This window comes from Colletotrichum phormii, assembly GCF_030913505.1.
Source record: "Colletotrichum phormii strain CBS 102054 chromosome Unknown BDP81scaffold_1, whole genome shotgun sequence".
NCBI lineage: Eukaryota > Fungi > Ascomycota > Sordariomycetes > Glomerellales > Glomerellaceae > Colletotrichum > Colletotrichum phormii.
In genome coordinates, this window is record NW_026851443.1 from 2,386,882 (window position 1) to 2,413,545 (window position 26,664).

Here is a 26,664-nt window from a genome sequence, read left to right on the forward strand (position 1 = left end):
TCATCCTCGTCAGCCTACTTCTTCTTCGACCCCCTCCCACCACGCCCCCCCTTCCCCTGCTGCCCCTTGGCCCCCGACCCCCCGCTCCCACCAGACATCATAACCCGTACCTTACCAACCGGCACAACATTAATACTCTCCTCCGCCTTGAGAGCCTTCATAAGCTCCACTTCCCTCGGCCACATCTTCTCCTTATCCTGCGCCCGCTCATCAAGCGCCCCCTTCTTCGACGAATCGCTCTTCCACCTCTCAAACACCTCCTTCACAGCCTTGCCCTTCTTCACCGCGCCAGGCTGGAGCTTGGCCTTGTACTTGAACTTGCCCATCGCATTCCACGGCGCACACACAGGTATCGCCTCCAGAATCTCGTCACCGGGGAGAGGCCATCCGACGAGGGAATCAAGCAGAGTCATCTTGCTCAACTCATCTGAGTCCAGGACCTCGACGCCCTCCTCGTTCATCAACCTGCGAATCTCCTCGTGCTCCGCAGTCTCCTTCTGCTGCTTCTCGTGCTGCGCGCGGCGGCGTTCCTTCTGGTACGCCAGCTGGGCTTCTCGCTCCGCCTTGCTCTGCGCCTCAGCTTCGGCTCGTTGCTTACCGCGCGCGGAGCCGTAGAGGGCTTCGGCTGCTACTCTGTCCTCTTCGTCTTGGTCTTTGTATTTGGCTGCGATTTTCTTGGCTTTGTTGCGTCGGCCTCGCTTGGCTGGTTGCTGTTTCTCGGTCGTGGCGGTGCTTGGTGCGCCGGACGGCTCTGCGGGGGTTGATGTTTGGCCTGTGGCTGCCTTGTCGCTCTCTTCCTCGTCGTCATCCTCTTCTTCATCTTCATCTTCCTCGTCGTCTTCTTTCTCTGCTGGCTCGGCTTCGTCCTCCACAGGCTTGTCCTCTTCAATCTTGAGGTTTGACAACTCCTCGGCAGGGGACTCTTCAGATGCAAGTTGTCCCTCCGAGTCATCCTGTCCACCCTGCCCAAGGTTCTGTAGAGGGTTATCGCGCGGCTTCTCGTCCTCCTGATCGTCTTCCGAGCCGATATCAGAAGCATCATCCGGGACATCATCATTGGCTTGAGCGGCATCAGTCGCAGTCTCAGGTGCCGCGCTGTCAGCCGCCGAAGCGGGAACATCAGAGCTCTCATACAGCCTGTGCTTCACATGTCTGGCCTTGCTCTCTTCGCTAATCTTGAACATGATACCCAACCCGAGCAGAAGCTGTGCCGGAGGGAGGAAGTTCTTCTGGCCTCTGACCATAAAGCTTCCTGTGGGAAGGTACTCTCCTGTAGGAGCAGACTTGGAAACCTGGTCGGCGTTCACCCACCACGCACCCATGCCTGCCTTTGAGTCCCACGCACTGGAGCTGCACACGGCCATGGTGCCTGCCTGCGCCAGCGTCGAAGGAGGGATAGGCGCACCGGGATCGCTGGGGCTGTTCTTGATGATGACGGTCGCGGCGCCGTGCATATCCGCGTGAACGTAGACGTCGCCCTTGCGGAGATAGCGCTTGTACAACATCTCGTTCTGCTGCGCATCTTTGCCTCCCAGAACCAGGTACCCGTCAGACGAGACGAACCAGGTGAACTTTTCGAACCAAATCTGCTTGCGGATCGGCGCGAGAACGGCCTTCTCCGTCTTGAGGCCCTTCTTCAGCTCTGCCTGAATCTTCTGCTCGGCGTTCTTCAACGCAATTTGAGACTGCAGAACCGTCTTCTCCTCCTTTTTGGCGGCGCTTCTCTTCTGCTCATGATACCCTCTGGAGTTCGCCCAAGGCGACAGAGTGATATCAACGTCAATCGCCAAATGCTTCGCAGTCTTTTGCTTGCTGCTGGTCTCCTCCTCGTCGCTGTCGGATGCATCCGAGTCGGTCTCGTAGTTGGACTCGTCGTCTTCGATTTCTTCCTCCTCTCCCAGCAACAACGTAATTGTATTATCCGCAAGGTTCATGGGTAGTTTGATAATCTCAGCTACAGGGTTACGACGCTTCTGTTCGCGCTCAATGAGCTTGCTGATGTCGACCCAGTCCATACCTTGCTGAAGAAGGCCGTTGACCGCATCCATCGCCTCTTGCACGCGCTCGACGTTTGCCTCGATTGCGGTAGCCTTCTGGACATTGAGGGACTTGGCCTCTCGGAGACCTTCGATGCGCTTCTCTTGGTCGTTTCTCGCTGCGTCAAGCTTCCTCCTTGCCGCTGCCTCTCGTTCGGTCAGTCTTGACTCCAGCTTCTGGCCTTCCAGAGACGAGAAGAACTCGTCCACTGTCTTATTGTAGCCATAAAACTCGATGACCTTGACGGTAGGGTCGTTTGCAAACTTATTGGGCAAGAAAGGGTGGAAGTCATCGTAGAGAAGATCCGATCTCTTGGCCTCCTCACCTTCTGCTGCTAGCGCACCGTCCGGCTTCGATCGGTACTTCGCAAAAATGTAGCCCTTGGCTGTAGCAGAGCTAGTGGCAACTTCCACAATACTCCGGGCCTCGGTTAACGCCTTCAAGAGCGCATCCAGTAGCGACTCATCCTCGAGGATCTCGGCGGGTTTCTTAGTGCCGTCAAACTTGGTAATCTGGAACGCGTGATCGACAAGAATAGGCGGTAACTCGGTAATTGTTGTCGCCAAACTCCTCCTCAACTCATCACCAGGCTTCGTCTTGATCTTCTTCGAGACGGCTGTCGCGCTCTTCTTAACTGACAACTCCAGCGCCGCGCGTACTCTCTCCTTCGTCAAATCGGGAACGCCATTAAAGTTCTGCCGGTTGTCTAGTGAATAGTTCAACCCGATTCGCTGAGGTTCCTGGCCCTCTCCTTCTGGAACGTTGCGCAGGATTGTAAGGATCTTGAGGTCGGCGTCGGTCAAGATGACATTTCCGCTCTGCGCAAAGGACGAAGTCAGTGTTGGGTTCTTGCCGCAAGATGGTTAGAGTACTTACAGCAAAGAACTCAAGGAAAAGACGGTACTGCCCATCACTAAACTGAAACTCCAAAATTCTATCCGTCCCAACCTGCTTCACAGACGTCAACCGCCTCGTCTTCAGAAACTTGCGCAACCGCGCCACAAAAGCCGACGGCGCCGCGGCCGTCGTGCGCGTAAAGTCTGTAAGGTGGCATCGGAAACCAGAGTCGATAATGAGCTGCTTCTTGTTGTCGGGCTTGGCGAACTTGAGGAGCAGGATCTTGGAGGAGAGGTCGTAGACGTTGGCCAGTCGCAAGGTGTTCAGGCTCTCTTGGAGCTCGTGGGCGATGACTTTGACGTCGATGGAGGAGAAACGCTGCTTCATGACTGCGGGATCGAGTCGCGGAGGTTTCTTATAGAGGTTGATTCAACAATGCGAGCGCGCCAGTCCTTTTGTGGCGGCTTTTCGTTGCAGAAAGTTGAATGCGTAGGTCGAGTGAGGGGCAAGATTCGTGATGCTGAATGAATAATCGCGGGGCATTCGTGGCTGAAGAGCTTTGGAAATGTGGATGCGCCACAATGACGTCACGTGCTTGGTTTGTCACCGGGACTTCACTCGACGTTCGCCGTATCTTTCTGCCAATCGCTGGGAAATTGGATAGGTCTTATGAATGTCTTTCAAGTCAAGTTAAATACTAATACAATTGGATGTTTCTGAATGGAATCATTGGCCGAATTGATGAGAATTGGCCTCAATGCGATTTCTCATCTCTCATCCCGAGCTGGCCGTGATGACGCACACCGAAGTTCTAGCGCCACATTTCGAGCTTCAAGCAAAGACGAAGAGCTGTCATACTAATTTAGAGCTCTGTGCCACCGGCTTATAGTGACAGGTGCCAACTCAAATAAGACGAGGCAAAGTCTTTGTCTAGGGAGTTGCACTTGAGACGTTGATAACAAGAGAATCAAAAGAGCTTGTCAAAGAGTTGCAGTGCTGTTCAATCTTGAAGTAGTCAATACAACCACGCGGTTACGAATACTGAGATCACCAGAACGTTCAGGTAGAGAAAGTATTCCCAATACTCTTCTTCAGAGGATGGCTAGCAAGTCAAATAATACTCTTAATCACAGTCTTGTTACCATTTTATGTTGCCAAGCCACATCATGCCAGGTGGTGCAGCTTAGCAGGTAAAAGCAACTGCAAAACTGGCATCGGTAGCTTGACAAGCATAGAATGTATCATTGCATAGACTGGGCCACTCAAGAGCGTACTCGATAATAGCAGTCTCCAGTGCGTTTCCAAGATCTTCAAGTTGACGCCGATGTTTCAAAGCAACTCGGATTCAAAACTTGGACGCAAGGGTATCACGAGGTAGACTCTACGGGAAGCCAAGAGCCTGCATACTCCGTAAAGAAGCCATTATTTACCAGTCTTGGCCGGCTTTGAAGAACTTAGGCCATGAACATTGCACCGCCAGGAAAGACGTCAGATAGGTCTTGTAAGAGTCGTGACTGTTATCGCTTGTCTGCTGAGGTTTCCGACCTCAAGCCCGTTGTCCCACGCCGTCCTTGCCTCCCTGTACTTCGGTCTCTGTATCCTTTCGTTCGCGACTACAGAATGTTCTCGTTGAACTGACAACAGTGAGCGGCTAAGAGTTCCAAGCTATCTTTGACTTTCAGGTGATCCATCTACACAAACAGATCTGTTGTCTTCTGTTTGATCCCGTCGGCGGCGGAGAGCGATGGTCGTCCAGTGCCGAAGAAAGGGTATCCAATTACAGTTAGCGCGGGAGCCGGGGCCAGCCAGTCGTCACGGCAACGAGGTGCATTGCAAGGGAGCTCCCGCCCGTGTGTCCCGACCGGTTCGTCTGGTTTGATGGTTTTGGTCTGAAATAATTGACAATTTGATGCCAATTGGGATGATCCAAGGGCGGGAGGCTGGTGATTATCAATAACTCCAACCTGCCCCGTTGCAGAGTCTCGTGGGAGCGCAAATTTGGGACGGAGCAGCGTCTCCATGACTCCTGATGGATCTAGGGGAAATGGGGAATCTGACTGTCGAGATCCATCAATGGTTTGAAGACCCACTCGGGCGCTGCGGGCGGGATCCGTGAGGTAGGCAGGCACCGCAGGTAGGGAACTTTGCCTTGGCCACGTCGTAGGCCTCCCTGGAAAAAGCAAAGCCGCCAGCCAGCCTCGTTTTGCATGTGCGACCGTCGACTTGCATGAGTTGTGCGGCGGTTGCAGACAGACAGTCCAATAGAGGTGTTCCACGATGTGTGAGACCCAGTATTCGATCCCCGTATTGGTGTGAGAAAGTGATCAATTGCTGATTTTCGGCAGGGCCTCAGCACCAGCCGCCGGCCTGAGAACCCTGGAAACAAAAGGCCGGGAAGGGCGATTGCAGCTGAAAGGTGGTTGGGGAAGCTCCAGGACTGGCCAATTGAGTTTCCGGGCTGCCGCGGTCAGGCTATGCGGACCATGCAGACGGTCGATAGCGGGCATTTGGGCCGTGGGCGAAACGACGATCTTCGTACCCAGCCCCAAGTCGGTGTTTTGTTTGTTGTATCCGTAACTTGACGAGCGTGTCAACAAGATGCCAGGTGTGACAGGCGACATGCACAGAGCGTATTCGCAGGGTCGAGAACCTTCAGATCAATCGTCAGCAGTGCGCAACTCGCGACAGCCGTCAGCAATGCAGCTGGACTTAAGGAGACATTCGACACGGCCCATCGTTAGGGTCTGTTCGTCGCCTCATGCTCAAGAACAAGTGACGGTCCAATGAGTCCATTGACTGGCGCCTCTTGGATTTGTGGCGCCCATCACGGCGCCTGGATGGGAATGCCTGTGGGACTGGACAATTGCAGATTCTGGGCCGATCGTGAGAATCCGGGGGTTCCCTCTATCCGACCAAAGGTCCCAGTTTCTTCCTCTTCTCTGCTCCAGCCTCCGTAGCGTGTCAGGACCAGCCCAGCGAGCAAAGTTGGGGTTAGATATTCTGTTGCTGATCGACCACGACGCCTGCAATCTTGGGGTGGAGGGAAGGACCCAGAAACAGCCGAGGACGAAGATGGTCGGCGGCGGTCAGTCGAGCAATAATTCCAACTTCTCCAGAACGGTGGTCAATAATCAATGCTGGACGGTCCACTGTTGGAGCTTGCGCAAGCGGGCGTCTTGAAGGTGCGATTACTGCCGACATTGCCTGGCACACTTTGCAGCGCTAGGGAAAAGAGGTGTGGGCGTGTGTGTGGTGTGTGGGAGCTGAGCTCTGTGGAAGCTCTGGAGCAGTTGCTGCCCATCAAGTCGGCAGCATCTTGCATGCATTAGAATGCCATTCCATCGCATGTGAATGACTCGAATAGTGATTACTTGCATGAAGATGGGCCATTGAATCAATTGACCCCATATCGAAGTCGTCGGGCTGTCAATTGACGTGGTTAGGCGCAGTGATTAGATGGTGAGAGAGAGCTTTTCTGAGGTGTGTGCGACATGTGCGGGCAGTCAGAATCAGATGGGAAAGGACGGGAGGGACAACCTCAGACAGCGGGTACGGAGTACGTATCCGAGGTTCCTTCCATTCTTAGGTGCTAGCTCAGTTACGTATCCGCGACGACAGGTACGTTCCCAGACAGTTAGGTCGCATCGAAATGGAGAATGGGAAAGTGTGCAGTGGTGCCCGGTACCTGCCGCGCCGGAGCAAAACTGGTGCCTGACTTGGGTACCGCTGGCCTGAACACCTCAGATGCAAGGCGTCAATCGCAACGCCATCCAAGGATTCCCTCCCATCTTTCCCAACCTAAGGTAACTTCCCATGTCGTGACTTTTGCTAGGGCGTCAAAGCTTCGAGCTGCAGCTCCGAGCTTCTCCTTCCCCCCCATGTCAAATCTCCACTTCCCATCCCCCGGACTAGTCCTCTTCGGGCCGGAATAAACAAACGGAATATCCACTGCTAGTTTGACGCAGGAGACGGGAGCCAATGTCAACATTCCCTCACAACACACGGCGCACTTTGACCACCTTTCTTGCTGGGAATTGCTCGTCTTTCTCTCTACGGAGTATCCGTACACTACCATTTCGTGCCATTCTGCAGGCATCTTTCTCGTTTCTCTCTCTCATCCCTCACCCTCGCACACCATCCATCACACCCACATCAGACAGACACAGACTCTCGGTTGGTCTCTCCCATCTTTGATATCTCTCCAAGAAAACGAGACACACTCGATCTAATCCTGTCCAATCCAGATCATCCAACCCGCCTCCTCCGCATCCACTCCCAGCCGCCCATCCACCCACGAAGACAACTGATCCCAGTCTCAGTCCCACATCGCTCCAAGATACCAGTCCAAGTCTCAAGAGGAATCAAGAGGACACACTCTCTCACACACAACACACACAATACACTCACACAACATTTCACCCCTTGCCCCGGCAACCCTCGCAACCCTCGTTTTCTGCAGACTGCATTCACTCGCCGCTCGCTCTGCTGCTCCGTCCAACCATCAACCACCAACCCCCCCGTCTTCAAAACCCAATCCGCATCGCACATCTCGAGCGACCCTCTTCTCCCTCCTTCTCTCCTTTCCATCCATCTCCAAAGCTTCAATCGCCCTTTTTGCCCAACTTCACCTTTTGTCGGCACACCCCCTTTCCTCCAAATCCAAAAGAGAAGAGAAAAGCAGAAGCGCGTGTCACTTGAACGACCGGCTTCTTCCACCTTTCCCTTCCCCTTTGTTTTTTTAGGAAAACGAAGCAAGAGGATACTCTTCTTTGCCTTCCTCACTTCAGGAACGCTTAGAAGATTCTCCTCTCTGCGCCCCCAAGGCCGCCAATCTGGATTTTGAAGCTCGTGTCCCCGTCCCTTTTAGCGTCTTTCCCTCCACCTACAAGGAGAGTGAGACACAAACCCAGACCCAAACAGTCACTCAGACTCACGAAGAGCTTGAGATCAAACTCCCCGAGAAGAAGCCTCAGAGGCCCGGACGGGAGGAAAGTCAATACTCTTCCTTCACCACCGTCGCCGAGTCGAAGCCGCAGCCGCCGCAGCAAAAGCCGCAGCAGCAGCAGCCTCTGCCCCCTCGGAAAGAGCAGCACCGCTACGAAGAAGAGGTCCGCATCGAAGAACACTACCACCGTCCCGGTGTCCACTACGAGTCCCACAACTACCGTGAGGAGTACCGGTATGTCCTGATCTTTCTCTATCTATCTATCTGTTCTTCCACTCTATCCTCTGCTCCTCTCTCTCTCTATCTGTGGCCGCATGTGCCCATCACAGCTTATGTATGGCATGGCATCGATCGATTCATCCAGCCCCCCCCCTCACTCCCGCTTCCCTCTTCCCATGCAACCTCAAAACAACACAAACCCACTCGCGTCACTCCGGTCACCGCCCCTTCTCCTCCCCCATCCTCCGCCTCACCTCTCACCTATCTTCTTCCTCCTTCCACACACCCCTACCCTATCACCTCAACACCCCGGCCTCGGGACCGCTTCAGCTCGGGCCCCGGTATTTCGCCAAATTTCCCTCCTTGCCCATTACGAGCCGCCAGTCATGGACCCTGGACGCCTCCTCCCGGCCCCCTAGTCCCATGTTGGCCAAGTAACCACTTGTCACGTCAAATATGTCAACCGGAGCGAAAAAGCTTCCCCATCAAGCTCCCCCATCAAAACATCAACTGACTTCTCTCTTCTTTTCCTTCCATCCAGCCCTGCCCCTCCCGCTCCTGCTCCTGCTCCCTCTCAATACACCACTCAGCAAGAGTTCCACGACACTCGCATCCACCACCACGACACTCGCGTTGAGATCGACACCCGTCACCACGAGCACCTGGTAAACCCGATTGATAAAATCGAACGCCAGTACCGTCAACGTCTCCAGCCTACCTACCACAAGGAGGAAGTCACTGTCGAGACCTACCCGGCTCACCAACACCACCACCACCACTCTCACTCCGACCACCACTCGGATCACCACTCCCACCACAAGCACTCCCACGTCGACGAGTACACCGTCGAATCTGAGCGCCCCCGTCCTCAGCAGTACAAGGAAACCATCAAGGTTACCGAAGAGACCATCGAGCCCACTCACGTCTCCAAGCCCCAACACAAGTCTTCCAAGATGGGTTATTACGACGAGGATGGTAAGTTTTGAAATCCCCTCCCCAGTGCTCTGCTTGACCCCCTTGTGCGTGCGTGCGTGCTTGCTTGCTTGTCTGTCCGATGCTTGTCGGGCTTTGTGTGTGTGTTTTGGTTGCGCCGTTCGTCCCCCCAATCTATGGACCGACACTGAAGGGTGCTCGCACCACCAGGCCATTACCATTCTTTCCGTCAAGGCCTTCACAAGCTGGCGGATAAGATTGCTCACCCCCACCATCACCACCATCATCATCATGGTCATGCTGACCGTTACGAAGTCTCCGAGGTTCGCGCCGCTTCCGCCCCCCGCCGCCAGTCTTCCGGCTCTGGCTCCGGTGCCCCTCTCCTCCCCAACACCGTCACCATCCCCTGCCACCACATCCGCCTCGGCGACTTCTTGATGCTCCAGGGCCGTCCCTGCCAGGTCATCAAGATCTCCACCTCCGCCGCCACCGGCCAGTACCGCTACCTCGGTGTCGACCTTTTCACCAAGCAGCTCCACGAGGAGTCCTCCTTCATCGCCAACCCTGCCCCCAGCGTCGTTGTCCAGACCATGCTCGGCCCCGTCTTCAAGCAGTACCGCGTCCTCGACCTCTCCGATGGCCAGGTCACTGCCATGACCGAGACCGGCGACGTCAAGCAGGGCCTGCCCGTCATTGACCAGTCCAACCTCTGGTCCCGCCTCAACAACGCCTTCGAGTCCGGCCGTGGCTCCGTCCGCGTCCTTGTCCTCAACGATGCTGGCCGTGAGCTCGCCGTCGACGTCAAGGTCATCCACGGCTCTCGTCTGTAAGCGTATCGCGCTATGTCAATGGGTTATCTAGCAAACATGTCATGTACGAATTACAGATGATCAAATGTAATGGAGAAATTGAAGTCGATTTTTGGATAAAAACAGAACGGATAAAGGATCCAGGAGTCTTTTACGTAGATATGTAGCTCTGTATATGATCTGTAAATCCATGTGTGGGGTACTACTACACTGTCTTTTATGCCCTGAGTGATACTGTGTCATATTATGCGCTTATTTTTCGTTAACTTTCCAAGTAGTCTTTTCCCATGCATACTGGTCACAAGAACCTCTGGCAGCACAATCATCACACCTCTACCAGACTTCTGACCAGGTCTTGAGGCGACGAGTGCGTGTTTGAATGGGCGTGCTTATACAGCAAGACAGCCCCAGAGAGATGGGTAAGCTGACATTCTCTCTCGTCCATCAACCCCCAACCACAGTATAAACGAAGACACTTACCAATTGGCTATCGACATCCACCAAATCTTTGGATTTGTGAGCAGCACTAACAAAAGTTGTGTCCTGGCCTGTCAATACACCACCTCAGCATGGTGGGATGTCTCTTTTGGCCGACATTCACTGCCAAGGTCGCAGCATCGTCACTTGTGATTATACGTGGGAAAAGTCCATAGTGAAGCTTACCCGCGTATAAGCCTTTGCCTCTTTTCTAAGCCTTTGTCGATCTCAAGGCGGCAGGAGCTCGGGGGCATGGTGGATGGATGTCTTCAAGCTGACATGAACAAACGCTTTTGACATTACAAAACGAGAGGCACCTGCATTGAAGAAAGAGACAAACCGATAAACAGGGACTATCTTCACGATAGAAGCATTCTTGGAATGATGGATGTGAGCTGTGTGTATTGGCGCTTTTTGATCGCCTACCCAGGCGGATGATCGCAGCACTTTGACCTGCTTCAGCACCCTAATTGCCCCAAGCCTTCCTACCGTAAAGAGAAGATTGACCTCGACCCAGCGGACGACTAGTAGTCTACTTCGTCACCGACCACCTACGGTTTTCTCGACCTTCATTCTCAAGCTTCAAAATGGTGGACAGCACTTCTCAAGTGGCACCACGACCTCCCGATACACAACCTCAGCGAGGCGCCGGTCACCGTACTCATCATCACGACCAAAGTCAAAGCAAATACACTTGCGAATTGCCTCGGCCAAAGCCCTGCCGAGCTCTTCGCCAAAATGGACCTTCAACGACTCTGTCGTCCGACATATCCAGAGAAATGAGCCGCAGAATCTCGTGTTCTCGTCTGGCTGGCCGTCTTCGCCCAGAGACTCGGCCCATGAATTCTGCTGCTCGAGCGTCTGGCCATGAAAGAGCTCGAGGAGGACCACCCCGAGGAGAAGGAGGGATGACTTGGCGTTCCAGGTGCTCTGACTTCTTGTTTTCGTCAAGGCTTCGTCGTAGGGGATGTGAGAAAAGTAAGGGCCAAGTTGTCTGGTCGTTTTGCCGCCTGCACCGCAGCAAACGAGGAAGATGTTGTCTTTTGCAAGCTTGGGCGGGATCCAGGAGGACGTGGCGAGGCAAAGCAGGCTGCGGGCAAAGTTGAGACCGATGTAAAGCCGAATAAGCCTCATTGATGTGGAGTGGATGAAGTTATCAATCGATTGCATCGTTGACGTTTTGATAGAGCCCTGGTCTTTGGGTTCAGGCATCAGAACGACTCGCTTCTTTCCATCCACTGACAGTGTATTGGCTTTCTCAGCCATGGTGTCAAAATTGGTCACAAGCTCGCACATGCTCTTCATCTCCTCTGCTCGGGCTTCGCATTCCTCGGGTGGCGGCGTTGGAGGCGCGGCGTCGGCGAACCGCACTTTGGATGCAGACGAGGTGGTGCTGCTATATCGTGACACATCACCCCTATGCCATAAACGTTAGCGGCGCTATGTATAGCAACAGGTTTGGCTCTCCTTGCCTGCTAGGTGCTGTTCTCAGACTCGAATCATTTGTCACCTCAGATGCGGTGCTTGATGTGCTTAATGTGCCTGTCACCACGGGACTCAACCTAGTGCTCTTCTCGGACGGGCCGCCAAGGGATGGCGATTGTCCACCGCTTTTCATGCGGGTTCGACTCTGGAGCTTTCTCAGCTTGTTCGTCGCATTTCTGAGTATAGATCGGCGTGGCGCCTCAACTGCATGGGCTGAAATCGCCAGAGACGTAATTGCCAACGCGGAAACGCTCTTCTCACTTGCCGCATCAGCCCCAGACTTGATCTGCTGTTTGAAAAGCATCTGGTTCTTGATATCTATCGCGGATTTTGCTTTCGGTGCCGCAAGCGGTAACATCGTCTTATCTGATTTACCAGTGGTGCTGAGAGCCTCGAAATGCAGCCTTAGCTGTGTTCTGCAGTCCTTGGCGTCAAGTAAGATGTCAAAATACTCGCTCTTAGACGTGGCCGGTGACTTGGCAGCTTTAAGGTGCGCGTTGATGCCGATTTTGTGTGCAGTAGCATAGCAGCACTTCCACTGATGTGCTAAACACTCCTACAATGTAGATGCATGAGCGTGCAAGTCCTGGAAAGAAATCGTCGCTTTCGAGGCGGTTGGTCTAGTTACGCCCGAGTCCCCGTCGAAGAATCGATGCAAATCATCATTGATATCGGTGATTCGAGCTAGAAGCCGGTCCTTCTCTGCACTAAAGCTGGTATTCAGGTGATAGAGTTCGCTCTCGAGACTTGTGGAATCGAGAAAATAGATCAAATGCAATCCTTAGCACCAAATTAGATAGTCAAATGTCGAACTTGGCTGTAAGGACTTAATGACTATACATGTAGCTTAGTCAAGATCGGTCTTACCTTCTCATTGGGCAGAAGCTTTTGTAAGTCCGCTATCGCCATGTTCAGGTTGAACAAATTGTCCATGAACCACTTGTACTTGTGTTGCGGTAAACGTTTTTGCAGCTGCTCTCGAACATGAGCTGCATGCCAAAGATTCGAGCCTGGATCGCGTAACAGGCTCTCGTATTCTTCGTTGGTAATTTCAAGAGGGCCGATGAGCCGCTCTAACATCTGAGTGTAGGCAATTTCCTGCGTTGCCACAGCTGAGATGAGGTTCTCGAACGAAGTCTCGAATTGCCACCATGCTTGGGTCCTCCCAAAGACTGTACTCAGGTCTTTAGTCGCATCGCAAGTGATTGGGAACACACCGAGGATGATCCCCAGGATCTCGACCTCTGACATGATTGCTGTTAATTCCGGGCAGCTTCCACGTTGCTAGATCAAGTAGTTATTTGGGACTTGCGAGGAGGAAATGGTGATGGCGAAGTTCAGCATCAGCGGAGCAATTGGGCTTAACCGCCATGCCTTCCAACGGACCGAGCCGCCCGACTGCATGACCTCGACGTACCTCATTGGCCCAACCTGGAAGTGTATGCGGGCTGAGGTAGCGAGAACCCCTCTTCTGGGCCATGAGGCAGGTCAATTTCTTTGCAAGCAACCTGACTTCCTACAACAGAACGTTCTTTGTCGAGGTCTGCCTTGTTTGGCGACTATGACTACTGCAGACGAGAAGGAAGCTTCGGGCTCCGCCCCAACAATATCTTCTCTGGCTCGTGCTTACGATATCTCTTTTCTCAATATTTCGCGAGATATTTCGACTTATATTTATCGCGATCTAGAGTCTCAATTCATTGACGAAGCAGGGAGATTCAAAACATGGGCTCTGAATATTGGGGCTTTGCAGAGGCCGCAGTCGGCAAGTTCACTTGACTCAAGGCTAAGGACAGCAAACCGCATGAGAGAAAACTTGTTTTCGTTGCTTCAGCGTCTCAGTAACGCTCTCGCAAGAGGTATTGAACCCAGGCATCCGATCTTGTTCGCGCTGCATAATGAGTAAAGAGTATAGTAAACGGCATTGTCCTGGGAGATCTACCCAACAGGACGAACAGTCCAGCCACCGAGGAAGACCTCGTGGGGCGCTCTTTAAACTTGCTCAGTGGCGGGGGCATCTATGATTGCGGTTCAACAATAGAGATTGTCGAATTATTCCGCAACATACGATCTTGCATCACAAACCTTTTCTGCTTTTCCACCATGCTCCGTCGAGACCATCCAAGGGGACGTGGCCCCCAACCAGGATCGCAAAACCCCCAATCAGACCCCCAGCCCTATACATGCAAAGGACAAATTTCCGAACCTCAAGCTTTACCCTTGGCTAGCAGAAAGAATAGGCATGAGAACGGCTAGCCAGATCGATAACATTCGTTATCGCCAAAATCATCGAAGAAAATTGGCACGAATCGACGACGAGCGACCAAGGGATGAGCTGGCTGAACGGGCTACGACGAAGGCAACGTCGGTCCGGGAAATGCTCGTCATGCTCGAGACTACGGCACACTCGGGCTTGGTCCCATCTCCCCAGGGAAGTGTCTACACTGTCGCAACTTCATTCGCCAACACAGTCGTTGAGGGTGACCAGTTGGGTCGCGCCATCCCGCAACTGACGGATATGTGGCTTGGCGGCAAACAGTTGGGCTATAATGAGCCGATCGAATGCCCTTATTGTCGCACAATCCAGATAATCAGGGATCGCTATCACTGGAAGTACGTATAATGTGTCGCTCACTGCCATGAGAATAGACTGACATGAGATATCAAAAACATATAGGCACCATGTGCACGGTGATCTGCAAACCTACATTTGCACGTTCTAGAGTTGTCTGGCAATGCCCTTCCTGACTTCTCATGAATGGTTCAAACATGAATTAGACGAACACCGTCGCCAGTGGAATTGTAATCTTTGCAACGCAAAGTGCAGCTCTGCTTCAGATATGGGCTTCCATCTCGTCTCTGTGCACCCAGGGTCCACGAACGCCCGACAGAGAGAGGCCATGGTGAAAACCCTGGAAAAGCCTCTCAGCAATTTTGTTGAAGGCTCATGTCTGCTGTGCGATGACTGGAGTCCGCTAGGCAGGCTGGAGAATAACTCTAACAAATTTCGGTCGCATCTCGCTAAGCACTTTCAAGTACTGGCCTGCGAGGCAATCCCCTTGACCATCGAAGGTCTTGAGATTAAGGACACCATCGATGAAGGAGATGCCACACTCAGCGAACATGACGATGATAGTGAAACAAGTGTTGGCGCGAGTAGTCAATCGCTTTTGTTTACTGGGAAGTTCACTGGTAACGGCATGCTTGAATGTGTTCTTCCTGCACGCGATAGCGGCAATATTTTTCGGTATACCGTGCTTAGTGAACAAGACCTGGCCTCACACCTCCGAGACTGCCACGCTGAGGTTGCAACGAGTGAATGGGTAAGCATATATGTGTGCCAGAAATGCCATCAAATCCCCCATGGCGCTCAGTGCGACTGTAGTGGATCGATGGGGAGCATTGATGTATGATGGTGTATTCACGGGGGAAAGGACATCCACACCCTGGCAAGGCACACGCAGAATGCTTTGGTATTTATAGATGACGAGTTACGGCGTGTATACGAACCGATTCGAAAAGACATTGCCCGAAGTGAAATGGATGAGTTACGGCAGCGATTTATGTCGGATCGACAAGCTGAACGAACTGCTCCCATTGACGATGAGACCAGAAAGGACGTCTTAATTTTCGTAGATGCGATCGGAAGGAAATTTCGCTTTCCATTTCACTTAACTGCCAGTTTGGAGGTAAGTTGGGTTCCGAGGCTTGTGAGTGAAAGAGAAAAGCCTAACCCTTTGCAGAGCGTTCAAGAATTGATCATGCAGGCGTTCATACATCATGATGGACCCGAAAGAGAGCGCATCTTCAACCATCACTACTCGATACGCAACTCTGAGGGACGGGTCTTAACCTCTTTTACATGGGCACAACTTGTCGAACCAGGGTCCACCGTGCATATGGAAGTTTGGAAATCTTGAGAAGATGACGAGCAACACGCAAGCACAGCGCCAGAGGACGATACGAGGGAATTACTCGGGTAGGCACAAGCTTCCATAGAGTCGTGAAGTCCGACACGCGAAATGATATTCCACCCCATCGGGCGAGGAAATAGAACGGGAAGAAAGTAACAAACAAACCTCCAGGGATGCGAGCGTCGCTCTAGATTTGAAGCACCACAGATTCTTCGGCCAACAGTCAAATCTATCTCCTGCAAATCAATGTAAACTGCCACCGTTCTCAGATCATCTTCCTTCTTCTTCTTAGCCTTATGTCGTGAGGGTCGGCAAACGACCGACGTAATACTTTACCGAGGCAGTACTATTGGGCATCACGATTTGTCGGAGATTGCCAAGCTCATGTAGGCCAGATACCCAAGTTTCTCATTCAGCTTGCTGAAGATCTAAGACCCTCGGCTATTTTTTCTTTGACTATCTCGTCCGAAGAAGACCAGCATGAATGAGAAGGCCGCCAACTAATGTGAGGATTCACAAAGCGAAACTGAATATACCATGACAGACCGGAAGACCTGGAAGACGATCTTCGAAGACTCCTGTTGGCAATGAATCCCCAAAGACCAGAGATGTTTCATCGACGGAGAATAGGTTAAGACACCGGTACACAGCAATCATCTGACTTATCAAGTGTTTGGTAGGTGCTATCAAGCTCAATCATGGGGACTCGTGATGGGAAGAGACATGTTTGTAGCCTTTTACTGAATATGCTTCTTTGTGTCAAATTCGAGAGAGAGTCATGCGGTTTCACGAGGTACAAAATAAGTCATTCTTCCGTTCCAAGATAGCCTCATGACTTCTCTCGGATCAAGGCACTGTAACTGAAATCGACACCACATTATACGACCTCTACAACGACTATGGCTGTTCCAAATTTGCGAATCGTGACCTTCCCTCATCAAACGGTATCTGAGTATATTGCGGGTATCAGTAAGCAACTCGGAGCCCTCAAGACTGTAGACCAGAATTGTTTTGCTGGTGCATTGAGTCGCTTCGAGGAACTTGAGAGGGATTTCAACGATTGGTCATGGGAACCTGAGCGTTGTAAACATTTGGTTGATCTCAAGGACTTGAATTGTCTACTCAAAAGTCTCAAATTCGCTAAGTATCGCAACGAACCCAATCTAAATCTAGGCTAGAAAGGCTGACTGAAGTGATACAGCGGACAACATGGTTGGCGTCGGTGACGCTGTCACCGGCTACCACCCATACAGACCGAAAAACATGGCGTGGGCAACACCCATGAGGAAAGATCCCGTGGAACTCAGATGAGATCCCTGAAAGAGGGATATGACAGGCGGTGCTCCATGCACAACCCTTGGCACCTACTTATTCGTCGTCATTCCACTGCTTATGCACAGTATCAAGATCAAGATGACCTTATGGAGACACGAGTTTATGGAAAGCGAGGAAACGAAGGTGGAGCTTATAGACCTTGTCTCTCGGGAGACCCTGATGAGCACACTTATAGATCAAATGCAGAGCCCACTCAAGAAGAATCAAAGAAACGACGGCTATTAGAATCGGTTGCATTCGCTTTCACCATCGATTCTTAGAAAGATTTGGGTCTCAGGTCGACAGCGGTCGACTACAGGGCGAGCATTCCGAACCAGAGGGCTTGGATGAAGCAGAATAGAACATTGGCGGTTACGAGGGATCCGGCACTTTGCGGCTTTGTCCCTGGATCAGGGGGTTCCAGATTAGATTCCATTACGTTTACCGCGCGGCCGAACAAAGGACTGGGGAAACCGCCACATATGGTCCCTCCCTATTCAAATTAGGACGTCAATACTTTCGGGTTACATCAATCTTTACCTCAGGGTAAGATAGTTCAATAGATCTTTATATAAACAAACAAGGAGAGCGAAATGAATCACCAAGGGTTCAGTGTTTACTTTCAAGGTCAATCATCGTGGGCCTGTGATAGTAAGATACGTAGTCATGGGAGTCTATCGAATGTTCGGAAGGTGGTATAGTTACCTAGATCTTAAAAGAGGTCAATGTCGGATTGGAAGTCCAATTCGACCGCGGATAGGGGCAAGAGCATGGGCCACCTCGAGGTGGTACAATTAGACCGCGACTACCCAACCAACCTACGGTTGGAATCTCCCTTTTACACATTACGCAGAATCAATCAATACAGAGATATTGATACTTCGTCACCCCCAGGACCCTACGGTTCGAACCAACTTCCCTGTGATAGGGATACCAACAGAGAGACATCCTCATGAACCCAGCCAGTAACAGGAAAACGTCTGAAGCCACTCAAGACCTAGGTCCCTCCGAGCTAGCCGCATCTCTTAAAAAAATTGAGATGAATTTCGCTAGACTACCAGACAATTCCATGTCCGTCACAGAAACAGGCATCTGCTTCGAGGACAATGTCGAAGTCCCACTGGCGGAGTTCAGTGCCTAAATCACCCGCACGAAAACGAATATTGCTTGCCAGCCTAGGAAAGACCTACCGTGTTGGAAATACAGCACAAGGAGGCTAGAAAAGATTACCACAAGCAGGTTAGGCTGTTAGGGGGCTGAATGTGGCGCTTTCCGGCTTGTTCGGGAGGTTCAGGAGGCTTTGGGACAGACTTGATGTCACGAAACAGGAATGGTATCAGCACTTGTCAAGCATCTTACCACGTGCTTTCTCACGTGGATATCACACTCTCTTAGTATATAGACTGCTCTCATGTGCTCATTCTAGATGGGTTACTTCAAGCCACTTTAACCCACTTCATATGCCCATTGCTGCGTGCCATAACTCGTGACACTTGATCACCAACGTGGCTCACCTTGCGTTCTTTTATTGCATTTCTATAACTACCAAAGGCTAAAACGAAAAAAAAACCGGGAAAAAGTCGAATAGCTATAGTGCTAGAAGAAGAAAAAAAACTATTGTTATCAAACATGTCCCCGGCAGGAGAAGGGTATGTATGCATCGAAGTTTGATACTCGATAATGCAAGAAAGGACGCACTAGACATGACGGATCATCCTCCGAACTATTTTCCCAACAGGCTAGCATCACTTCTAGCCTGAAAATCGCTTTCTAGAATACCAAATGAGTCATCAACAGATAGAACCTCGACATCTAGCACCCGAGTGGTGGTTTCCACGCCTCGATAGGCGTTCATCCCTTACAACGGTTAGTGTGACCATGGCTCAAGAACTTGAGTGTCCTCTCCCAGTCGCGCGACTTAAGGTATTCTGCCATTCTAACAGATCACTCAGCTTGTACCTCAAGAAATCCTTGCCATATCCCCGCCGAATGCCTCTCGCGGGGTGACTTGGGGTAATGGTACTACATGAGCGCGCTCGCAAGACACAACATGTCGCCCTGGGCCTTCAAATGTGAATAAAAGTAGCATATATAATACTCTGATATCGTTCACTGGTTTCAGCTGCAGTCACGTTGACAGTTTAATACGTTTGAAGCCCTCGGGAAAGCGGCTAACAAAGGCCCGTTTGTGACCCGCTTTTCCCGATCCGAGCCCGGACCTACCGCAAATAGTGGGACCCGGATCGCCGCACACGGATCTGGCTTATCTCTCGGACTTCTCGATTTTGTCTTTCATTTGCGTCCCCTACCACGTGGAGAAGCTTTTTTCTCGGAGTCTTGTTCTATTCTCCGTTATCCATGGTGCTCAGAGTGGAATAACACATCGCAATTGTCTTCGATGTTCAAGAGCGGACGGAGGTCAAGATGACCAAGCAGACGAGCTAATAGACCACATCTTAGATAGTCCAGCGCCCGACTCGGTAAATTTTCAATTAGCGATCAAGTAGCACCATAATATGGAAAATTCAGCAAGACCATGGGCGTGTTGCCATGAGCTTGGTGAAAGCCAACCTAATTCCTTTCAGAGAAATATCGAGGCATTGAACGACGAACTGGAGGCACAAGAAGACTACGTCCCGCCTGTTCTAAATTAAGAAGAGGTGTATGCTACAAGTAAGGCCGCGGTAGAAAGATCAAAGGTGGCAGCGCGTGCCCGTGGAGACATCGAAGGAGAAGCGGACCATCGGACAACAACCTCTTGACTGGCTTGTTTTAGAGCCTGCTTGGTCCTTCCGGCTCATGTTGGGGCCAGGTCCGGGGATATGGGTTCCCCAGGAGGACAAGTGACTCAGCCTGCCCCACCCATAGCCAAAGGGGCTACAAAAGCCTGAGGGGAAGATTGCGCCAATACCATGATCATCACAGATGAAATTTGCCGGAGAACTTGTTCCTGAAGGGCTAGGACACTTGTCAAAGATTCTTTAGAGATCAACTGCCCTAGAAGCTGTTTCCTACCTGAGAATTTGGCGAGATGCATCCCGTGTGACCATGACCCCAGCCTCAACAGCCTCTACCTCAGGAGAATGCAAACAGCAAGCACGCACAGCAGCTGGCTGTATATTTCCGAAGGATATTATGACACTATTAACATTGCAAAGAGGAAGTTTCCACGATGCTTTGTGGTCATTACGGCGTGCTTCTGCTTCAAGTGTTGCCACTCATCATCCGGAGACTCAAATGGACACCACCATCGGGTGATAGTACCTGGTCAACTGTGACCCCAAAGCGCCTATCTTGATATACCGGAGGCACTTAACTTTTCAAGAACGTGTCTCAAGTTTCACCAGACTCTTATGGACCTGGACCCTTGGTTGAAGTACAAAGGATCCACACACCGCCACAGCAGGTGACCAACAAAGATGCGCGTGGAAGTGATCAACGACTGAACATATAGCCAGGTAGACAAAGAAGGAGAGGAGATTGGATTATGGGATGATGGGGCGGGTACCGCCAGGCTCGTAGGTATAAAGGTACTCTTGAATTGAGTATCCGCCATTCAAAGCAAGGAGAGCGGCTTCTGGACTAGATAATCAAACACTGCTTCTTTTTCTTGAATAGTCTGGACAACTTCATCAACGCCTAAGCAACGTGTCGTCTTCTTTTCAAATTATGGCAACAACAGACCAGCAACAATCTTTGACAAGGGAGGATACGCCGTTAAGTTAATACGTTGCAATGAACACTTTCGCAAAATCCACAAATTTCTCAAACTCGAAAGCACAACGGACACCGACAAGTGGGTGGAGGCATGTCGGGCCCAAGTAGTCCTCTGGAGAATTGCCGAAACAAACTGCAACAAACGACTGGCAGACCAGTTGTCAGGCTCGCGCGAATTCAACGAAACGAGTGCACTTCAAATATCGAAGCTTGAAACTAATCGCAAGAAAGGTGTATTATCCCGGAATCCAAAGTTATTAGCGCTACCTGAGTACTAATTCAAGTAACATAGTTGTGAGCATTCTCTAGACACTTATTCACCAGATGGGAGCTATGGCGCCCGATAAGCATAAAGAAGAATCAGAAAAAGTCGAGAAGGGCTTGGGGGAAACCTCTAAGGATATCTGGGATCTTCTTCATCCTCTGCTAACCCCCAATGAGTTGAAAGAGATCCACGTCAAAAACGGCTCTACATGCAAAGTAGACGAACTCCAGTCATAAACCACCTCTTCGGAGGCCTATTTGCCATTTAGGCCTAGGGAAAAATCGTGCATCCAAGAATGCAGCACCCTCCAGGCTGTAGAAAATAATTTGGGGTTCAGTGATGCGGTACTTGGTCGAACCCTCTGATCGTGGTCGCGACCCGGACGGATGGTGCCCAAGTCTTTGGAGATAACCTTGCATATGCCAGGTCCAGTAGGAACCGGTCTCGTTTCATCAAGTCATGTCTCTTTAAACATTTTTAATCACCAGCTTGTATTCAGTTCGTTGACTGATCTTAACATTTCTGGCTTGTCATCATGTTCTTCTCGAAGACGTTCCACGGGTGACAACAGCTAAGTAAAGTAGTAAATTGAAAGTAAAAAGAGAATCAAAACCAATGGTATGAAGTGCACAAGGCAATTAGACACCGGAGTTTGATCCGGGATAAAGTACGCAGGGAATTATCAGGCCGAATGCAAATTTTCAAAGACTATCTCCTCAGTAAACGATCTCATTTCCATCCCGGACCACTCTTTCACCTTCTGCCAGATTACAGAAAGAGAGTAAAAGTAAAAATACAAGACAAAGGACCCCCTTTGAGATTGGCGGAGTGTAGTTTTCCACGCGTCGGTACACGAGTCCTATCAGAGACTGTAGCTGGAGCCAAGTATTGACTCGCAAGTGGTCTTAAAGCGCATCCATGGCTCCTAGTGAAGTGACCACGCACAAGCTTTCTCCATGGAAAAGAAGCGACTAAGTATCAGCCTCGAATAGTTTCGCCAGTACTCCGCTAGGGCGACATTTATGTTGAGAGGGACGCATTTTAGCCGCATAACAGAAAGATGGTTCTGTCTTGGCTGAGTTCCTCCTCCCCCTCCCCCTTTGCACTTTACTTTCTATAGTCTTTTGATCTTCAGTACCTCCCTATAAATGAGACGTATTATGCTCCAACTGCCCATAAGAGTTCCACGTCCCTTTCTATACTCCACTCATCTCATTCCACCTGCCCTGTCCCTTCCTCCACAATCTCTGGTCGACAAAAGCCTTGTACCCTGATATATGGATGGAGTCTGACTTCGCAAATCCAGAAGTTGTATCGACGCTTTCGATAGCCCGCGTTCAACGCGCGCTGTCAGTCGTGAGAGCTGCCTCAAACGGGAGTAAATATCGGCCCCGCTTGTCCCGGTACTCTCCCGGCCCTCCCGCTTTGGTGGGGCATCGGTGGCCTCGGTATCGCCGCGCACGAATCTGGACTCGATTGCAATGCTGGGCTTATCTCTCACGTGTTTCTCGATCAAGTTTGACCTGTTTCCCAAAGTTGTAGAAAGGTAGTTGCTGCTTCAATGCTCCTCTTACCTACCTTATCTGAGGCTGTTGATGACGCCAAATTTGAGATGGCACCTCTCAATCACCGGAAAGAGGGAGCAGTTCAAGAGATCTACCCAAAAGCCCGTGTCCAACGGGGTTCGTAAGCGACTGATGCTCATCCGAATGTCAGATCCCATAGGCGAGACTTACTTTCCAACAAAGATGCACACGTTACCTTATTCAGCACCTCTGCACTTAACAATCGTGGAGCTCCATGGCGTGCTACCGCCTGAAGAATCGCCATTTCTCGAAAACTCACATAGCGCAGGAACACCACAATCAATCCCCTCAACCCACCTCATCATGTGCTCCTCTCCCCGACATTCCATCTAACAGTAAGCACCTTGATGGTCCCCGGCCATCCATCCCCCGTCCGCGCCGTCTGCGGGTGCGTGACTCTCCAATCGCTCCCTCGTGGGCACCTAATCCCTGTCGACCCAACCCCAAAGTTCCCCAACTCTGATCGCTGTATGGCTGGATTTTCCCCATGAAGCACGTTAAAGCGAACCCCCGGCCCCTCCATCCCTTCTCGGACTCGACTCCAACTGATAAGAGAAACGCAGAGAAAAGAGAGATAGGTATGTAGTGAGAGTGAGACAGAGAAGAAGAGAGACGCGCAAGTGCGGGCACCACACACCCAACTCTACCCCGGGAAGCTTGTTCATGACCTTCCCTACCTAGATGGCTAGCAAGCACAAGCGAAGCAACCTGGAGAGACAACTATGCCCCCTTCTCTGTGGCATTTGCTCGGTATCAGGCGGATCGGAGCGAAGGATGGAGGGTGGTGAGGGGTCGCGGGGGTTTCTAGTCTACGACTCGCGTTATCGGTTCCTTTGTCTTAAATACCACGCCCGCAGCCCGACCTTCTTCATGTAGACTTGAATGGAGAGCTGAACTTCTTTCTTACCTCTTACGTTTCTTGACCTCTGACGATTGCTTGATCTTGCTTGGCTAAAGCAGAAAAACGGGCTTTAAGACAGCTCATCATCCTTCTCACCCCCAGCTTTCCTTGCATTGCTTACAGCAAGCGCAACCTCTACTACGATCTGGCCCGGACTACATACTCAATCAGTCAATATGGGTTCCCAAGCATCCAAACCTGCCGTCGACGCCTCCAACGAAAAGGCCCTCCTCGAGCGTCTCCGCCGCTTCCAAGTCACCGACGACGACTTCGTCAACGTCGCCGCCAGCGGCAGCGATGACGAGAAGCGAGACATCAGGCTCGTCCGTGAGCCAGAGGGTCTCCCCGTCCAGCAGACACAGTCCTGGCAGTCGAGGTTCCTCGCCGACCCCAAGAACAAGTAAACACTTCCTCTTCTAATTCATCCACCAAAACACCACAGCTAACTCTCCTTCCAACAGACTCGCCCTCACGGCCCTAAGCACAGCAGACCCCCGCACAGTCCTAACCTCAACGGCAACCAGACTATCCGACCCCCAAATCTTCAACACCCGCATCCCCTTCGAAGGCGGGCCCATCACGAATCAGCGCTCCTCAGGCCGCTGCTGGCTCTTCGCCTCCACAAACGTCTTCCGCGTCGCCCTCATGCGCCGCTACAGCCTCGAGTCCTTTGAGCTCTCCCAATCCTACCTCTTCTTCTGGGACAAGCTCGAGAAAAGTAACTACTTTCTCGAACAAATCATCGACACCGCCGCAGCGGGGGAAGACCTCGACGGACGCCTCGTCCAGGCCCTGCTGGGCGATATCGTGAGTGATGGAGGACAGTGGGACATGGTCTACAACCTCGTCCAAAAGTACGGCCTCGTCCCGCAGGCGTTGTACCCAGACTCCTGGAACGCCATGAACTCGGGCGTCCTCAACTCCATCGTCAAGACCAAGCTCCGCGAATACGCTCTCATCCTCCGCAAGCTCGTCCAATCTTCCTCCTCTTCTGCCTCCCCACCCTCCTCCTCGGCAGCAGAAACCCTCACAGCAACAAAAGAGAAAATGATGCGCGAGATCCTCTCCATCCTAACCCTCGCCCTCGGCCCGCCCCCCAACCCCCGCGAAGAATTCACCTGGACCTACCTCGACAAAGCCTCCAAACCCCACACCCTCAAAACAACACCCCAAGCCTTCGCCCGCGACATCTACTCCTCCGACCTACGCATCACCTCCTCCGTAATCGACTCCATGGTCTCCTTAGTCCACGACCCGCGCCACCCGCCCCTCACCCTCCTCACAGTCGACCGCCTAGGCAACATCGTAGGCGGCCGCGGCGTAACCTACGTAAACGTCTCCATGGCCACCCTCAAATCCGCCTGCGTATCCATGATCAAAGCCGGACTCCCCGTATTCTTCGGCTCCGATGTCGGGAAATTCAGTAATTCTTCCGCGGGGGTGATGGACCTCGACCTCATCGACTACGAGCTCGGGTTTAACGTCTCCCTACTGGGCATGGATAAGGCCAGCCGTCTCCGGACGGGCGAGAGCGCCATGACGCACGCCATGGTGCTGACTGCCGTGCACCTCGACGAGGAGAGCGGCGAGAGTGTGCGGTGGAGGGTGCAGAATAGTTGGGGCGAGAGCGCGGGCGATAAGGGTTGGTTCGTCATGAGCGATGCGTGGATGGATGAGTTTGTCTACCAGGCTGTTGTTGATCCGCGGTTCCTGAGCAAGGAGGTCCGCGGCGTGATTGGGACGGAGCCGACTGTGCTGCCGCTGTGGGATCCCATGGGCAGTTTGGCTTAGAGATCTGTGTAGATCCCGTGTGTGCCGTGATAGATGGGGAGAGGTGTTTGCGAGAGTGATGGATGCATACCATTCATCCACTCCCCCTCTTCTGCGTATGATACAGATGATGATTTAGAACCTTTACTTACAGTAGGACAGCGTGCCAATTTACTAGTTTCAAACAGAAACCCACCTGAACGAAGTCTTGGTCGAGTGAAAGCCATTACTTTTATCCGCGGTCGTGGTTTTGACAGCTTTTGCCCACGGGATAACCCAGCATCGAGATGGAGACCCTTTTGGGTCCGGCGCCGTCAACGGTCGTCTAGCTCAATCCGGACCGGCGTCAGACCAACGACCGAGCGAAGTGGACAATGTGGACTACGCCAACTCATCATTAATCACCTTCTGTCAAAGTTCCCGTCAACCTCTGCTCCAGTTACCGTCAATATGCACGCCCCCGCACACCGTCTCCGGGACGGAGACAGCCCGAAGACCCGGACACCTTCCCCGGGGCGGTCGACCACGAACCCCGGGGGGATTTCCCGCTTCGCCAAATACTTTCTAGGCCAATGGAACCCCACTTCATTTCACCGAGAATGGTCTCGCCCCGGGTGTCCGGGACAACAAAGGGTCCAGTCAGTAAGCAGCTTATACACTTTTGTGTCTTGCCCGGCCCGCAAAAGTTATCTTCCAAGGCCGGACGCGTTCTGCAAACTTTGGCTCGGCGGGTTGTTGGCCACAAGAAGACGAAAAGTGAGGCGAAGGGTGGTCCCGATGGCGGGCCCTTGCGTATAGGCAGAGGTTTTTGTCACTATTGGCGCCAGCTTCGGCAATGCTGAGTCTGTTGTTACATGCCACGAGCCTACCACATCTTCTCGTCGACTTTGAGGCATACTCTTGAGACGGAAAGATGTGTTCTGATGGGCTGACGATTGATAGCAAAGACGTGAAGCTAGGCCGCATAGTCCATCAGTTTGCGCCCTGTCTAAGCCGTTCATGAACTAGACCAACCGCCGGTCGACAAAGTCGAGTCTAATCGCGGCACGTGGAACTACGCTTAGATAGAAACTAGTTCCGTCACGCATAGCCAAGTGCCGCTTGGCGGCGCATTAGTGCTCAGGTCAACTATTCAGTGTAGTCAGTGTCATTGTCTGCCCTGCTAATGTAGCTCCCCAGGCACTGGCTCGGTCAGGAGCGCCAACGATCTGTAAAGTGCCAATGTCTGCGTGACTGGTCAACAGCCTCAGCCGCACAGTTGCCAGCGCGGGTTCAGATTACGGAGACTATGGCCTCAATTCAGATGGCAGTGCGGTGCTTTCTTGGCACTGTAAAGAACCACGTGGGAAACAGGCCATTTCAGACCTCAACGCCCTGCCTATTAGGAGCTCAGCGTGAATTGAGCTGTCGGTTGCATCTTCTGAGCTTGGTGGAGAGCATCATCTCGTATCAAGC

The 26,664-nt window shown here is 52.0% G+C and overlaps 7 protein-coding genes across 7 annotated transcripts; 5 read left to right on the top strand and 2 right to left on the bottom strand.

The window, feature by feature from the left end:
* Nucleotides 1-14: 14 nt before the first annotated feature.
* Nucleotides 15-3,261, bottom strand: BDP81DRAFT_306661 (uncharacterized protein; the record flags this gene model as incomplete). Its single annotated transcript, XM_060583297.1, has 2 exons — nucleotides 15-2,855; nucleotides 2,914-3,261. 2 exons carry the CDS (start codon nucleotides 3,259-3,261, stop codon nucleotides 15-17), a joined length of 3,189 nt encoding a protein of 1,062 aa, XP_060451892.1.
* A 2,685-nt stretch (nucleotides 3,262-5,946) lies between these two features.
* Nucleotides 5,947-9,801, top strand: BDP81DRAFT_388734 (uncharacterized protein; the record flags this gene model as incomplete). The annotated part of the gene is made up of 4 exons (XM_060587171.1): nucleotides 5,947-5,959; nucleotides 7,672-8,053; nucleotides 8,580-9,013; nucleotides 9,287-9,801. 4 exons carry the CDS (start codon nucleotides 5,947-5,949, stop codon nucleotides 9,799-9,801), a joined length of 1,344 nt encoding a protein of 447 aa, XP_060451893.1.
* A 1,038-nt stretch (nucleotides 9,802-10,839) lies between these two features.
* On the bottom strand, nucleotides 10,840-12,993 carry BDP81DRAFT_456670 (uncharacterized protein; the record flags this gene model as incomplete). Its single annotated transcript, XM_060593203.1, has 4 exons — nucleotides 10,840-11,674; nucleotides 11,712-12,298; nucleotides 12,371-12,481; nucleotides 12,610-12,993. 4 exons carry the CDS (start codon nucleotides 12,991-12,993, stop codon nucleotides 10,840-10,842), a joined length of 1,917 nt encoding a protein of 638 aa, XP_060451894.1.
* Nucleotides 12,994-13,330: 337 nt separating this feature from the next.
* Nucleotides 13,331-14,334, top strand: BDP81DRAFT_486977 (uncharacterized protein; the record flags this gene model as incomplete). Its single annotated transcript, XM_060595214.1, has 2 exons — nucleotides 13,331-13,601; nucleotides 13,658-14,334. Coding segments are annotated over 2 exons (612 nt in total), but the record flags the coding sequence as incomplete, so codon positions are not given.
* On the top strand, nucleotides 14,129-14,465 carry BDP81DRAFT_388736 (uncharacterized protein; the record flags this gene model as incomplete). Its single annotated transcript, XM_060587172.1, has 2 exons — nucleotides 14,129-14,355; nucleotides 14,420-14,465. 2 exons carry the CDS (start codon nucleotides 14,129-14,131, stop codon nucleotides 14,463-14,465), a joined length of 273 nt encoding a protein of 90 aa, XP_060451896.1.
* On the top strand, nucleotides 14,335-15,483 carry BDP81DRAFT_10968 (uncharacterized protein). The gene is made up of 2 exons (XM_060581458.1): nucleotides 14,335-14,355; nucleotides 14,420-15,483. The coding sequence occupies exon 2, from the start codon at nucleotides 14,478-14,480 to the stop codon at nucleotides 15,153-15,155; it is 678 nt and encodes a 225-aa protein (XP_060451897.1). The 5' UTR covers nucleotides 14,335-14,355; nucleotides 14,420-14,477; the 3' UTR covers nucleotides 15,156-15,483.
* Nucleotides 15,484-23,615: 8,132 nt separating this feature from the next.
* BDP81DRAFT_305367 (peptidase C1-like family protein) lies at nucleotides 23,616-25,230 on the top strand (the record flags this gene model as incomplete). Its single annotated transcript, XM_060583164.1, has 2 exons — nucleotides 23,616-23,839; nucleotides 23,901-25,230. 2 exons carry the CDS (start codon nucleotides 23,616-23,618, stop codon nucleotides 25,228-25,230), a joined length of 1,554 nt encoding a protein of 517 aa, XP_060451898.1.
* Nucleotides 25,231-26,664: the final 1,434 nt, after the last annotated feature.